Source organism: Petromyzon marinus, chromosome 26 (assembly GCF_048934315.1).
Source record: "Petromyzon marinus isolate PM22_M1 ecotype Great Lakes invasive population chromosome 26, UKy_Petmar_22M1.pri1.0, whole genome shotgun sequence".
In the NCBI taxonomy this organism is placed as follows: Eukaryota; Metazoa; Chordata; class Hyperoartia; order Petromyzontiformes; family Petromyzontidae; genus Petromyzon; species Petromyzon marinus.
In genome coordinates, this window is record NC_133692.1 from 2,090,356 (window position 1) to 2,107,556 (window position 17,201).

The 17,201-nt window shown below is 46.8% G+C and overlaps 1 protein-coding gene and 1 long non-coding RNA gene across 3 annotated transcripts in view; one reads left to right on the forward strand and one right to left on the reverse strand.

Annotated features, from left to right (window-relative positions):
• LOC116946135 (germ cell-specific gene 1-like protein) overlaps positions 1-6,006 on the reverse strand; it is a 74,313-nt gene extending 68,307 nt beyond the window's left edge. For both annotated transcript variants that reach the window (XM_032961025.2, XM_032961024.2), the window contains exon 1: positions 4,903-6,006. In XM_032961025.2, the coding sequence (XP_032816916.1) occupies positions 4,903-5,233 (331 nt within the window). In that variant the 5' untranslated portion in view covers positions 5,234-6,006. The remainder of the gene's footprint in view (positions 1-4,902) is intronic.
• LOC116946136 (uncharacterized) overlaps positions 1-17,201 on the forward strand; it is a 50,610-nt gene that overhangs the window by 17,700 nt on the left and 15,709 nt on the right. The window lies entirely within an intron of this gene.

Consider the following 17,201-nt stretch of genomic DNA (forward strand, 5'->3'; position numbering starts at 1 on the left):
AAATAAATTCAACACGCATACAAACACTCCACCAAATTACTATTTGTGATGTCATACTTTTATTTGAATCCAGAGTTCGCAAATTCGATGTCCCCGTGCTACAGTTGAAACAATGGACACGTTTCTTAAAAAACTCAGTAGTTTGTTGTTGTAGGTTAAAGTGTGGGTAACTCCAGCCTCTTTCAAGATATCTTGCCAGCGTGGAAGAGTAGGCCAATTCCTCTCCAGAGCCTCCCCCTACTTCAGGTCCTTCCACCAGCAGTGCCATGAGCCAACAACTGCAGGACTTTTAACTTTAACAAAAATATACGTATGTGTATCAAGACAGAACGTTCTCTCCATATTGACTACAACCTTACGTAGGAAATGATTCCAGTAATGAGGTGGGGGGGGGAATACCGCAGGCCGTTTAAATAGGCAGATATTCTTGAGAAACGCCTTCTCTATGCCGAGGTTGTTAGCGTTTCCTCGCAGAGCCGGGCTTTGTGTGGCTTCTCCAGATGCCTGCTTATTGCAACTTGTTCCTCCTACCTCACGGTAACTTCTTTTCCCTTCCCTCGGATGAAAGATCACCGCTGTGGGACTCATTTATTTCCGATCCTATCAAGCAAGCTGTGCAATGGTGTGGGGTACAAAGCAAGTGACTTGTTTTCTTGATCTCTCCTACTGGGCCTGCCTAGAACCCGAGTGTTTTGTACCTTGAACTTCTTTCACATTCTACGTTGCCAACCGTGGCAATCGTACCAGTCATACAATAGCACACATTCTAACTCACCGATTTGACATCCCAGTTTCTTATTTTGCATAACAATGCAGTATAATGCGTTTTGCATTCGCAACTCCTGCTAACACAATGGGGCACTATTAAAGCATTGTGTTTATGCATGACATGGACAGAGCCCACCAATTATAAAAGACACTCGGTGAAGTACACATAGATGCTGCAGTAGATAAGTAATTTTGTAGGACTCTTTATGCGCGGGCGCATTAAAACTCCTGCAATTATAACAGCATGCAATCAACAACAAAAAAACGATGTGATCTCCGCTGCATGGTCAGCACTTAAAGAAGCGTTGCATCTTTAAACAAAAGGTATTTTACAGCGGGTTTTTTTCATTGACGCGCATTCATGGTGGCCACAGAAGACTAATCCGTGACTTCCATCAGAAAAAGGTATTCTTGTCACACAATAGGGGTAATAAAGTGCATTGACTTGGGCCAAATTTAAACATTTAACTGAAGGTTACAAAGCTCATTTTCTCAGTCTCGCGGTCACGTGCCAGATCACATAATGCCAGGGTACATTTTGATTTTTCTAATTTTATTACACAAAAAAGTGCAGATGTGTGCGGCTGATCCTCGGTGTATTAAAAGGGCATAAAATAGATGAATGGAGGCGCGGCAGAACGTGACCAAACTTACAACAATCCAGGGAATAAATTAGGGTTCAATAATGGCTTAAAGAACTTCAATTGGACGACATAAAAGGCACATCAGAGAAATGTTGAAAGTTGTTGCATGCATGAACTGACGTTGCCCATGTCGCTCAACCTTACGTGTACAATTATTCATTTATGCCTTGCACTGATTGTTGTCAAAACACTGCGCGCTATCAAGCATTCGCGACTGTAATTTGCAAGGTGGGGGGGGGGGGGGAATCCCCTTCAGACGAGTTATTAAATGAGATCTGCCAGCTCTGTTCGCAGTGGCTGTTATGCGTGTGGAGGCACATGTGAAAATGGCCATTGTGTGGATCTATAGGAAACAAGGGTGAAAAAAAGGTTTTAAATGCATTGATTTCTTGTCTGATATCATCTGCGATTCTGACAAGATAAAATCAATCCAAATACCAATTGTCATTCCATCTGAAAATAGCGGGGTTTTTTTGGTGGTGCCAGGGTAGGCTGTGTTTGTTGTACCGCGGTCTGTGGATTGCCTAAGAAATCATTATTAATGCATAAAAGAAAAGCCTGGTTGTGGCTATAACTTTACTTTCTTATATTACGTTGATAAATGCAGAAATGAATGGGTATATACACACACAATTTCAATAACAGCGAGACAATGTGTGTAAAACACTTCTTATGGATAGAACACAATTTTATTTTATATAAAAAACCCAATGGAATGTAAATATCACGAAGCTTTTCACTCATAAATATAACATGTTGTTTACCACAAGTCTGTTAGTACAGTATTGACTAACGGCCAAATGCAATGTCGGCAAATAAATATTAAGCACTGCAATCCCTACATGGCTCCACAACTCTTCAATTACCACGAGCTAAGCAATCGGTCCACGTTTTAGGTCCACATTTTACACTCGAACCGAGTAGAGTTTATCGCACTGCGTGTCGCGTTTGGGCCCACTCAGAGAACGGCGATTCCGTGGTGAGAGATGGGCAGGATGTGTATAATCAAAATGCCAGATATATTAATAAAAGTGGAACGGCGCCGGTTAGTGTCCAGGGTCCCTTACCACAGATTAGTCGCCGAGACGCACCAAATTTCTTCCCTCTCTCGGTCAAAATGTTCATCAGTGTCACAAATAGGCCAATGGAGAAACATGTAATAGGCCCCAGGTGGCCTATTGCTTCTACATTTCACGGTGTCCAGAATCAATAGACCTTCAACAGGGGTATGGATGCGTACACTCGCTCAATTTTATGTTCCCGTGTTCAACAATTCCTACGATTATATAGCCTATAATATGGGGTGTGATTCGTGTACGCTAATGTGCTGGCGTTTCGGCAATGTAACACATGCCAGGTGAAATGAATGGGTTTTGCAAAAAAAACATGTTGGCATTGGTTTGTAAATAATGTTTGGTGGTTTAAGTTTATTCTCATTTGTTACACGGATTTGAGGTCAACGTGCTTGCTTGATCCAGTGAGAAACCCCAGATGTCATCGGTACTCAACCAATGCATAACTATGTTTAGCTACAGTTATACATTGTAGACACAAGTATGACGCCTTGTTTTAATCAAATCTGGAGTTACAACTCAAGCAAAACCAAACCCCTCTCTCAAAATATCAAAACATCATGGATGACGATGGTGATTACGTGAAATGTTGATATCCAGTCAAGACATTTAGGACATGCGGTAGTGAATTTCAGAGGTTTTTTTCCCAGACAATGAGAACGGTGGACAGCCGTTAGAGACGATCACAGCGATAATGCGTAGAAATAAACATGTGTCAGCAGAGTTTCGCAATCTGTAGGTCGATTGATTTCACTCACGGGGCAAGGGGTGAGGCTACAACTCTGCATTGCTTTGAGTCGCGCGCCTCTCATGGAGTGTGACGCTAAAGCCCATAAAAAAAGGTCACGCCCACTACCGTTTGCAAATAAAAGTTGGAGTAATATTGTCAATGACACCTGACTGCTGACGAGAGCCTAAATGTCGAAACCGGCTCATTCTTTAAACTGCTGCTGAATGAACGTTGGTTTCAAAATCTAATAGATGAACTGGAAGAAAAAAACCGGTCCATAAAGCTATGAACATATTATTCACGCATTATAAATAACGTACAATTGGAGCTTGGTAGATAAAGCCATACACCCGCAACCCTGGTAGATGGTGTGAAGATTGTATTTCACGGGTTTCACCCCAATAACCCTCCGTGCACATGGCGCCTGCGACACACCTATAGCGAGCGTCTCGGCTATGATTGTTTCCAATGATTCTGTTACGCGCTGCTGTTGCAAACCACTCGAGATTTTCGGCATAATAAAGCACCTTCAAAATGTAAAGGACATGCTTCAATCCAGCAGTAGATTTTATACGTGGAATTTATTGCTGATATTGAAGTGGCGCAGTTCAAAAGCAATGTCTATCATTCTTCTTTAATAATGGATCACACCTTGATGGACTCGCTGAATTTGTTTTGTGTGTGGAAATCTAGTTACGTATTTACGTGTTATTTCATTCGAAACAGAAGTTCATCTTGCGAACGTAAACATAATCACACAGGAGTACGAATGTTTCCAGCTCATTTGTTAATCCGCTGCCGCATAAAATCCTGCCCACGCTATTTCGGTCATGGTTTTTTTTTCACCATACTTCACCAAATCGATCACTACGGTTTAGTGGTGACATAGCCCTGGGACTCGTTCTGACATTAACGCGCCAATGACGTTAGCTCTGGCTGGCAATTGAACTCCACCACGGTTGCCAAACGCATCGTAACGGTTGCGCTAACTGCTGTGCCACAACTCCAACCCTCTTGAGAGCATAACCCAGATGTGTGGTGATACTGCTGGCGATGCTGCGTATATTTACAGCGCTCAGATGTGTTTATGGATTGTACCACGTGTTGTTGTTTGGCATTAGTGTCTAATTGTGTAATTCTCTGAAGAACTCAATGGAAAAGCTGAGCGATTTGAGCTAACCGTCTGACATCAGGAATAATTTTTAAAAAACTAAAGCTAACAGCACGTGGAGCGAAACGTCAGACATCAACATCATGAACGTAACAACGCAAACACACATCGGAGGGCTGCATATTCCTACGTGTGTGTGTACCGTGATAATGTGATGAGGGGAGCGGTGGCGCTGTGGTTAGCACGCTGCGCTAAGACCCCGGCGACCCGAGATCGATTCCCGCTCACAGTCAACACCGGTGACGATTATCTGCACCTCAGCTAGGTCGATTCAGCCTCAAATGAGTACCTGGGGAGACAAAGGGGGCCAGGCGTGGTGCTGGCCACCCACCCCCTCGTGTGCCGTGCCGGCCCTCATAGGGGCTCGCTAACAGCCATTTGCCCCAACAGTCTGCCCAAAATGCTAAATGGGGGGGGGGGGGGGGGTGATGGGAGGCTCATTGTCTTTATATATCGCGACAAAAGGACGAGAGAGAAACTCGTGCCACCGTGCGGTGTTGCGTGCCCGCAGCTCACCCGTGCCGGTGATGTTCTGCTCGCACGAGTACCAGAGTCCGGTGTGGAAGTAGCGCAGCACGAACTTGTCATCCCCGGTCTCCCAGCTGTACACGGCTCCGCCGCCGCTGCGGCTCCCATCAGCAGCGACACCGCCGCTGCTGTTCGCCCGCAGGCAGGCCGCCGCCGCCGTCTGCGGGCCGGGCCGCGTCTTGGGACCGCACGGCGGCTTGGGCACCCTCTGCGTGCCCTCGCACCAGTAGGTGGTCACGAAGGCCGTAGAGGAGAACAGCAACGCAACGAAGTTGAGGAACACGGCGAGAGATGCGCGAAAGTGGCTCCTGGCGTTCATGCTGGCGGCGCGGGACTGCTGCGACCTGCTGCTGCTGCTCCTCCTCTTGATTGTCTCGCCGCTGTTGCTGCCAGCATCGTTGAGCGAGATGTTGCAGCAGCGGCGGCGGCGACAACATCACCACCGACTGTTGCGCGCGTGCGGTTCCGCTTCAGCGGGGCATCAGTGTGCGGCGCGCGTCGCTGGCCACTTCGAGTTGCGTTACATCCTCGCTCGCTCGCTCGATCTCTGCGGCGCGCGGCCAGATAGCCAAGCGTTAGCAGCAGCGGCCGGCCATCAACGCGCCAGCCAGAGACGCGCGAGATTCTTTATTTTTGTTATATCTCTCTCTCTCCTTCGTCTGCGTTGATCGTGGCTCTTCTCTCTGCTATTCGCGAGCGACTCTGCCGAGTGTGTACGCGCGCGCGCGTCTGCGTAACTCACGGATGAGAGCTCAGTGCGATCCAAGTGCGTTTGTAGCCCGTTCTCAGCAATCGTTATGGACAGCGGCTCTTTTTTTGTGTGTTATTGCTCCACGCTTATTTTTTTGAGCGAGTCTTCTCCGCGTGCGCGCGTGCGTCTGTGTGTGCGTCCACGCGAGTCTTCTCAGTGCTACCTTTGCGAGCGTGATCGCAGCTGACCAGCTAGGCCAGCTCTGCTGATGTAAATAGCACGTTGTCAGAAAACGTTGGGACGGATCTCCGGAGGGGGAGTGAAGCTGGAGAGGAATATGGATGGTGTGTTAGCGCGCGCGTGTGTGAGCGCGCGCGCGTGTGACTGTGTGTGTGACTGTGTGTGTGTGACTGGGCATTGTGGGGGAGGGTTGGGGATCGGTGAGATCACGGCGTGGGAGGAGACTGGAGTCCGTTCGAGCTGTGGAGGACGTGGGGCTGGGGTCCACGAGAGAGACCCAGGAAAGTGGGATGGAGGGAGGTTGTACGTGTGTGTGTACGTGTGTGTACGTGTGGGGAGCGGTAGCGTAACGGTTAGCGCGCCGCGCTATGAACCCGGCGAGTTCACGGCCAACACCAGTGACAATTATCTGAACAGGTCCTGTGCCTCCCCTAGGTCGATTCAGCCTAAAATAAGAACCTGGTGCGGTGTGTAAAAATTACCACTCGGGAGACAAAGGCGGCCGGGCGTGGTGCTGGCCGCTCACCCCTCGGTGTGCCGTTCTGGGCTTCATAGGTGCTACTCGCTAACAGCACTTGTCCCAACAGTCTGCTAAGGGCTATGGGTGGAGGGGGGGGGGTTGTCTTTGTACGTGTGTGCGAGTGTGAAATCGTGTTGCGGAGGGCGAGAATGTTGGCCTCATAACGCGCGCGAGACGTGGGTGCTAAAATATTCATTCGCATTTAGTACGTGGGCTGTATGGTCGACTGGCAAGACAAGTGGAATCATTGCGGGCACAATGGTTGAGGAAAGACGACGACAAAAACGTGCACGAAGCATCGAGTTGTAAAAAAAAAGGAATGTTTAGTGCGCGCGGATTGCGTGTAACCCAGATAGTGTTGGGAATACACAGCGACCCGGCATACACACACGCGCGTGCGTACGTACGGACAACCGAAACGACTGCGAAATAATGAAGTCTAACTGTGTAACCTATATGACATAAAAACTGAATTTTAATTGCAAAACACCAGACGAAGCTTGAGGCGATGTCCTCGCTGCATACCAATGTGGGTGATGACTTATGTGTGAGTGAAATTTATTAAACCGGGTTAAAGAGGGTGGATAAATGATTCAGACAGCTACGGGGTGTATTCGTAATTGTTCAACAACAACAGCAAACATTTATGTTAATACAACGGAGCAAAGAATGGTACTAGATATTCATAATAAATAGGGTTTTTTTTGGGTTAGATCGTATAAGTATAAATGTGTCGTTAACCCGCCACCACCCGACACAGCCAATTAGTAAGGTTTGTCACGTAAACAAAACGTGGCCAATTACTTACTACTTCAGCCCACCACCGGTTTGTTAGAGAGTAATTCTACAACATTTACAATTCTAGTGCTTTGACATTTCGCTGGTAATCACATCCAGCATCATCGGGCAATTTTGCCAGAATTATGAAGATTGGTCGTAGATCGTTCGTAGATGGTATCATTGTCGTCGTCCATGATCAATCCACCGCTGGATTGGAACCCCCCCCCCTCCCCAAGCCTTCATCCTTTCTCAGGAATTTGCGTGTAATAGCCCACACGGGCAGGTTCCATCACTCCATCTCCTCGATGGACATGAATCTTGGATGCATTCCATCCATGCCTTGGCTGCCACTCCGCCTTGCCTCTTAACTCTGGGACCTCTTCCATTCTGACGGCCGTGTAGTGCCCAAGCAGGCTTTTATTAACGGTTGAAACTAAGTCGTGGACCTAAAGAGATGATTCAACATTGATATTTATGTGTGTGTGTATAGTACAACGGGGACTGCAATATGCAGAAACAGCACAGGCACTGCGGCAGCCTACTGTCTAATATAAAAATCCAACACATTGATAACTCGAGCCTGTCACTACAGACGACGCAGTCGACGACATCACGCACAAGGAAATCCTCTTGACTCCAGGCTAAATATGCTAACGCGGCGTTTGTAATGTGAAAATAATTTGCCACGCGGAGTTCTTCAGGAATACTAAATCATCATGACAACGTGTACGCACAGATAATCCGCGGTATATGTAATGTATTTGGCTACTCTACAAAGTTATCATAATAGTGCGCTATTGAGTATTCCCGATTAAGCATATTTTGCTGAGCGCACTGCACTGTGAACTATATTATTGTAACGTTCTGATCCGCCCCAACTGGACATCTGGTGAAAAAGAGCTTTATAGCTCGTCGGATACCTCCAGTATAAATATATATATTCCTCGTTCGTTCGTTCGTTTATCAGTCCGCTTGTTCTGGTGAGGGTCGCGGCGGCAGCAGCGTGTTGAGTAGTGGCGATCCACACCTCGCTTTCTCTGGCGACAGACTCCAGCACTACTATACACTACTATACAATACACTATACTCTACACTCTACACTACACTATACACTACTATACACTACACTATACACTACTATACACTACACTACTATACACTAGACTATACACTACACTATACACTACTATACACTATACTATACACTATTATACACTACACTATACACTACTATACACTACACTATATACTACTATACACTACTATACACTATACTATACACTATTATACACTACACTATACACTACTATACACTATACTATACACTATTATACACTACACTATACACTACTATACACTACACTATACACTACACTATACACTACTATACACTATACTATACACTATTATACACTACACTATACACTACTATACAGTACTACACTTAACACTACTAACCTATACACTACACTACTATAAATTACACTACTATACACTACACTATATACTACTATACACTACACTATACACTACTATAGAGTACTACACTTAACATTACTAGACTATACACTACTATACACGACACTACTATACACTATACTATACACTACTTTACACTACACTATACACTACTATAGAGTACTACACTTAACATTACTAGACTATACACTACTATACACGACACTACTATACACTACACTATACACTACTACACAGTACTACACTTAACACTACTAAACTGTACACTACTATGCACTGCACTATATACAACAATACACTATACACTACTATAGAGTACTACACTTAACATTACTAGACTATACACTACTATACACGACACTACTATACACTACACTATACACTACTACACAGTACTACACTTAACACTACTAAACTGTACACTACTATACTCTACACTACTATGCACTGCACTATATACAACAATACACTATACACTACTACTACACTATGCACTACACTATACACTACTATACACTACTACACTATACACTACACTATACACTACACTATATACTACTATACACAGCCGAGCGACATCATCCCACCAGCAGCGTGTCCTGGGCCGGCGCCGGGGTCTTCAGCCAGTCACATGAGTTAGATTCCGGCCACGGCTAACCTCAGTGGTAAATAATATCGGAAATGGTGCTGCCCCCCCCCATCCCCGACCAACTCGCACTTGCCAGCGTGGTGAAGTATGGTTAACCCCCCCCGCCCGCCATGACCTTAGTGTCAAGGCGGCGTCTTCATCCACCAATGGACGGTCGTCGCGTTTTGCCTTTAGTGTTTAAAAAAATAAATAACAATTTGACCGTTGAACACGTAGGCTTTCGCGACCGATAGCCATGTTTTTTTCGTAAATATAGAAATGTGTCGTTAAACCCGCCACCACCCGACACAGCCAATTAGTGAGGTTTGTGACGTAAACAGAACATGCCATTTGGTACAGAATATGCCAATTCGTACATAATTGGCATATTCTGTTTACGTGACAAACCTTACTAATTGTTTGTGTCGGGTGGTGTGTGGTTTAACGGCACATTTATTTTTACGCGATCTAACCCAAAAAAAACCCCCTATATTATGAAAAAATTGGACCATTGTTCTTCACAGTGAAGATTGTTCAAGTTTGAACAAGAAGGTTAACATCCCAATCGGCTTATGTATTTAAAGCACTACGATCGCATCAATTTGACAACAGCTCACGCACGCGGCTAGCAGAAAGAAAAATAAAGGCCACTTGACGTATTAACGTGGGAGTCACGTTGTCTGTGACGGCATCGCCGCACCATTCGTGTTTAAAAATAGAAGCCGGGGATGAAAGTCTGAATGAATACTTGAGTTAATTGCGAATGTGCGTACCGTGGGCACACACGCGGCCCTAATGAACGCGGACATTGACAACGGAAGAGAAATAAAAACCGGCATAGTCGGGGCTTGGCACGCGGTGAGCGAGGTGGGAGTCGCGGGCAGCATTCATGCGCTTTACTCGGAGTAAGTCGTGCGATTGAAATCCCCGAGGACAGTGACGGACATTGGGAAAATACAAACATTGTGCGCGTTGGAGTTGAAGGGAAGAATGCAGCAGTGCACCACACACACACAAAAAAAAGCATATTTCATTTACTTGCAGTGAATTTTCCGCTTTAAATTGATGATGCATACGGGCGGTCGTAGTAGTAGACTGTAACTGCTTGTAAACAACAAAGTGGAATGCCACAATGTTACGATGAGAATTATGATCGAGACTTTGCAAAAGTCAGATAAAGCACACATGGTAGTTTACAGGCCTATAGATTACACACCACTTTTCACGTCTACAGTATGTTATCGCTGCCCTAGTGTGTGCCGTGTAATGCAATGACAACGCTATGTAGATGTATATGGCTTTAAGAAAAGTAAGTTTGGGCATGACACATGGTTACAAGGGATGATGGTCGATTGTCAAATACGATGACAGTCACAGCCAAGTCGTGTGTGTCTGTTGAATTTCTTTCACGCCGTACGTATCCAACCGTGCCAATCGGAGGTGCGGGGGAAGGACAGCAAACTAAACACAAAAAGCAGTTCTAGAGAAATTCGTTTTCAAAAGTGCTGATGTATAGAGAGTATTGCACACGTAGTGTAGGGAGAAAGGGAGAGATAAAGACAGCAACAGCCATATGGAGAGGGGAAATTTAGTCTTGGGGGCCGTCCATAAATGACGTCACGCGATTTTGGACGATTTTTTTACCCCCTCGTCACACGACGTCACAAAAAGTCAGACCCCCCCCCCTCAAATATGACGTCACAAAGCTCTGCCCCCCCCCAAAAAAAACAAACAAACATGCTTCAAATCGCTTTAAACTATTGCCATTGTGCGTATTTAATGTGGCGCTGCACTCTGATGCTGTAGGAGAAAATATGCATTAAAAAGTCTATTTAATTAACTAGAACGTGTTGTCTCTATATTTATTTAAAGGTGCGCATTTTGATGTGACGTCACATTTATCACCCCCCCCCCCCCTAGGTGCGTGACGTCATTTATGGACGGCCCCTTGAGAGTGGACTTGAACGGGGGTTCAGAGAGTCGAAAATTCGAATGGCTGGGACGATGATTCAGTTTCCAGATTTAGTATGTAGCCCTACCGACCTGTGTGCTGCAGGCTGTAACGCAGAATGTGATGCCATAACAAGTTTTCGTGTAGGTTACGTGGCGCCGCACGCCGAAAGAATGGATGGCTATAAACACAAACACGGACCGTGTTTGGATGGATGCTCAATAAGAGTCGATATTGTTTTTTGTCGCGCTTATTAAAGCAACTTCTCATTCAAACTTTAATCATCAACGCCGTCCTCGTCAGCCGTGGTCAAACAAACGCAGGGTGAAGGCGCGCCATATCAATGGCGATGTTTTGTTTTTTTCTCATATTTATCCTGAGCCCAACGTTATTAAAGTTTAAAGTGCAATATGCAACGAGACCGTGAGGATCGGGCCGGGGGGGGGAGCGGTGGTGCAGCGGTTAGCGCTATGAACCTGGCGACCCGAGTTAAATTTCCGCTCACGGCCAACAACAATGACGATTATCTGAACCGGTCATGGGCCTCCCCTAGGTCGACGCAGCCTCAAATGAGTACCTGGTGCGGTGTGTAGTAAACATCACCACTGGGGAGACAAAGGCGGCCGGGCGTGGTGGTGGCCACCCACCCCCTCGTGTGCCGTGCCGGCCTTCATAGGTGCTGCTAACAGCACTTGCCCCTACAGCCTGTTACAGGCTACACGGGGGATCTTTGTCTTTGGGGTGCACGACTGAAGCGGATCGCAAGAGCCTCAGACGGGGGGATCTCAGCCTTTAAGTAGCAGCCAACTCACAGTAACATTGCAGGTTGATTAAGGGAAAATAATGTCACAGGAGCAAAGCAAATTCGCGGCGTTTCAGCCAAGTGACAATCTTTATAGAAATATTGACGTTGACAGTCTTACGCATTGTTGGCGGGTGACGTTCGGCGGTGGGTGATGTGCCTCGTCTCCTCACCACACCGTGTCTATCCTCACCACACCGTGTCTATCTCCCCTCACCACACCGTGTCTATCTCTCCTCACCGTGTCTATCTCTCCTCACCACACCGTGTCTATCTCTCCTCACCACACTGTGTGTATCTCCCCTCACCACACCGTGTCTATCTCTCCTCACCGTGTCTATCTCTCCTTACCACACCGTGTCTATCTCTCCTCACCACACCGTGTCTATCTCACCACACCGTGTCTATCTCTCCTCACCGTGTCTATCTCTCCTCACCTCACCGTGTCTATCTCTCCTCACCTCACCGTGTCTATCTCTCCTCACCACACCGTGTCTATCTCTCCTCACCACACCGTGTCTATCTCTCCTCACCTCACCGTGTCTATCTCTCCTCACCGTGTCTATCTCTCCTCACCACACCGTGTCTATCTCTCCTCACCACACCGTGTCTATCTCTCCTCACCTCACCGTGTCTATCTCTCCTCACCGTGTCTATCTCTCCACACCACACCGTGTCTATCCTCACCAGACCGTGTCTATCTCTCCTCACCACACCGTGTCTATCTCTCCTCACCACACCGTGTCTATCTCTCCTCACCACACTGTGTGTATCTCCCCTCACCACACCGTGTCTATCTCTCCTCACCGTGTCTATCTCTCCTCACCACACCGTGTCTATCTCTCCTTACCACACCGTGTCTATCTCTCCTCACCACACCGTGTCTATCTCTCCTCACCACACCGTGTCTATCTCACCACACCGTGTCTATCCTCACCACACCTTGTCTATCTCTCCTTACCACACCGTGTCTATCTCTCCTCACCACACCGTGTCTATCTCTCCTTACCACACCGTGTCTATCTCTCCTCACCACACCGTGTCTATCTCTCCTTACCACACCGTGTCTATCTCTCCTCACCACACCGTGTCTATCTCACCACACCGTGTCTATCTCTCCTCACCGTGTCTATCTCTCCTCACCACACCGTGTCTATCTCTCCTCACCACACCGTGTCTATCTCTCCTCACCACACCGTGTCTATCTCTCCTCACCTCACCGTGTCTATCTCTCCTCACCGTGTCTATCTCTCCACACCACACCGTGTCTATCCTCACCAGACCGTGTCTATCTCTCCTCACCACACCGTGTCTATCTCTCCTCACCACACCGTGTCTATCTCTCCTCACCACACCGTGTCTCTCCTCACCACGCCGTGTCTATCTCTCCTCACCTCACCGTGTCTATCTCTCCTCACCACACCGTGTCTATCTCACCACACCGTGTCTATCTCTCCTCACCGTGTCTATCTCTCCTCACCACACCGTGTCTATCTCTCCTCACCACACCGTGTCTATCTCTCCTCACCACACCGTGTCTATCTCTCCTCACCACACCATGTCTATCTCACCACACCGTGTCTATCTCTCCTCACCGTGTCTATCTCTCCTCACCACACCGTGTCTATCTCTCCTCACCGTGTCTATCTCTCCTCACCACACCGTGTCTATCTCTCCTCACCACACCGTGTCTATCTCTCCTCACCACACCGTGTCTATCTCTCCTCACCACACCGTGTCTATCTCTCCTCACCACACCGTGTCTATCTCTCCTCACCTCACCGTGTCTATCTCTCCTCACCTCACCGTGTCTATCTCTCCTCACCACACCGTGTCTATCTCTCCTCACCACACCGTGTCTATCTCTCCTCACCTCACCGTGTCTATCTCTCCTCACCTCACCGTGTCTATCTCTCCTCACCACACCGTGTCTATCTCTCCTCACCACACCATGTCTATCTCACCACACCGTGTGTATCTCTCCTCACCGTGTCTATCTCTCCACACCACACCGTGTCTATCTCTCCTCACCACACCGTGTCTATCTCACCACACCGTGTCTATCTCTCCTCACCGTGTCTATCTCTCCTCACCATACCGTGTCTATCTCTCCTCACCGTGTCTATCTCTCCTCACCACACCGTGTCTATCTCTCCTCACCGTGTCTATCTCTCCTCACCGTGTCTATCTCTCCTCACCACACCGTGTCTATCTCTCCTCACCACACCGTGTCTATCTCTCCTCACCACACCGTGTCTATCTCTCCTCACCTCACCGTGTCTATCCTCACCACACCGTGTCTATCTCTCCACACCGTGTCTATCTCCCCTCACCACACCGTGTCTATCTCTCCTCACCGTGTCTATCTCTCCTCACCGTGTCTATCTCTCCTCACCACACCGTGGTGGTTATCGCGATGCGCTACGACCTCAGTTCGATTCCCGCTCACGGCCAACAACAGTGACAATTATCTGAACCGGTCTTGGGCCTCCCCTAGGTCTACTCAGCCTCAAATACGTACCTGGTGCTGTGTTTAAGCATAGCTACTGGGGATACAAAGGCAGTCTGATGAACTGTACTATGTTGAACTTCTTTCGTATGGCAACGTAGTCAATCGGAGATGCGTGGGGAAGGACCACAAACTAAACACAAACACGAAGCAGCTGTAAACAAACGTGTTTTCAATACAGATTTTAAAGTGCATAGCTCCAGTGGCTTCCTAATGAGAGTTGACGCGCGTGGTTTTGACCGCTGGCTAAGGATAAATGGGAATGTTGGCTGGACACATGGTCACTGCCCAGATTCTCAACAACTGTGCTGGTGATTTATTTTGTGCGTGAATTGTGTTATTTCACGTCAAACTAGGAGCCACTTCCAACAGAATGGGCCCTTGCCTATAACTATCTGGCAGTTCACCAGCACGTACGGTGCGAAAGAAGTTCAACATACGTGTCCAGAAACTGGTTCAAACGAGCCTGACAGCTGATGAGGCACTGAACGATGCAGCGTTTGCTTGAGTCGAACCAGTGGTGCTGTAAGTACTCGCAGGAGGACGTGCGGCTGATGGGATGTGTAAAATAACCATAACGGTATTCTTCACGTGGAAGGACAGACGTGTCGGACTGTGTTGTCTGCTTATTTTGGAGCAGATGTTGGTCTAGGTGCAGGCATCCATCCAACACAACACAACAACGACTAAGACAAACACATTACAAACACAATAACACAAATACAACAATACAATTAGAAAAAAAAACACACACGTGCCGTAAATTAAAATAAGAAAACCAAAACAACATAAATTACCTTATAGCATTACAGTTCCGTCATGCAGTCGTGTGCACAGGCTCGTGTGGATTATTTAACTTGTTATTATAGTATTTGTTTACTCAGGGAAGCCTCTGCTACCTTTCAGTGTAAACAGAAAACATTTATGTCACTAATAATACTACTCAAAAGAGGATAACATAACATACATGAAGTGTTTTTTGTATTGCTTGTACACCACTATCAACTCAGGGAATCATCACAATTGTGTTTGTTTAATTACAGCAGTGTGACATGGAGATATGATCAAACTAAGCAAAAAACGTAACTATTTGTATTTTTCTTCTCAGGTTCTTTCGGTAAAGTCACGTAGAATGAGAAAATAATAATAAATTAATAAAATAAAATAACACACTAAAATTCTCACGACGTTTCGGCCACAACACAAGTGGCCTTCATCAGGTGAAGGGACGAGACTGTCTGGAGGACAGCGGCCACAACTTGTGTTGTGGCCGAAACGTCGTGATAATTTTATTGTATTATTTTATTTTATTAATTTATTATTGTATTCTCATTCTACGTGATTTTACCGAAAGAACCAGAGAAGATGAATCCTTGCAGTCACGAAAGCTTTAAATCGAAATGTATTTTATCAGGTAGGACCCACTGAGCTATGTAGTTCTTTTGCAGAAGCGACCTGGCCACAAATGATGGCTCACCAAAGTGGCTCATAACGTGGGCATTTATAGCAGCCAAATAGTCTAAACGCACGTGTTTCTAAATGTGGAGGGCAAAAACCGGAGGACCCGGAGAAAAATCCACGCGACCACGAGGAGAACATGCAAACTCCAAATATTCAGTAAGCGTCAGGATTAGGATGGAACCCACGACCTGCTGTATACCAGGCGAGGTAGTTAACATCTCGCAACTGCTGGTGCCTGCAGGCTGGTGGGCAGTCTAAGCACGGCGAATGGGGAGCAGTGAGACATTGAACCCTTCTGAAAGAATCAAACGCAGCACGTCTTTTTCACGCAAGAAGGCCCATTGCCCGAAACATCGCCTGTTATATTTGTTTCCTCTCGAGGCACTGCTATTGACGAATGTGTTGAGATATGTTGTTTGTGCTTGCGCGCCACTGCCAATGCAGTGTCACCAAAGAAATTGGTTGAATCTCTGAGATAAATGCATCTGGATGTGACAGTGATATTTTGAAATGTAACTATTTTCAATGAGAAAATGTGTGCATTTATATCATTCCTTCACATCAAGTTCTGGGGAATAATGACCATTTTGTTTGTGGGAAATAATAGCCATTTTATATACTTTTTAGGCATAAGCAATTTAAAAAGAACACTTAGTGCCGAGGAACAAAAATTGTGTTGCATCGTGAATTATACCCCCACCCCTCCCCATTCCCTCGATTATTTTCCGCCGTCAACACGGAGAACTCCTCTCATTGACTCCCAAACTCTTACTCAGCTCCAACAGAACCCACCCCTACCACAACAACAACTGCCTTTCGCCACTAAGTGGCGGTGACGTCATCACGGCGCTTGTGCCAGGCTACGTGCACTTTGAGGCGACGCTAAGCATCCAAGGCCCGCTTGCAGGTCACGGAACAGACCCAGGTGTCATGGGTTGACCGACTGAGATGATTGACATCTTCACGAACCTCCTCCACAGAGGCCGATCCTGGCACAGCTGGTACCAATCATCGGAAAGTCCAATCATCCCCGCATCCTTCTATACCACATCAGTCTCTCTCTGCTCTAGCTCGTGCCGCGCCCGTTTATCCCTCTTTATACGGCCGAACAGAAGCTGTTTGGGCATGCGGTGGCTAGGCATGCGGGCTAACCACCCGGGGCACCACTCCTTTCATCTGCATCTTATTTGCTTCTGTTGCATCCCCCAGTCTCGTCTCCCACCTCC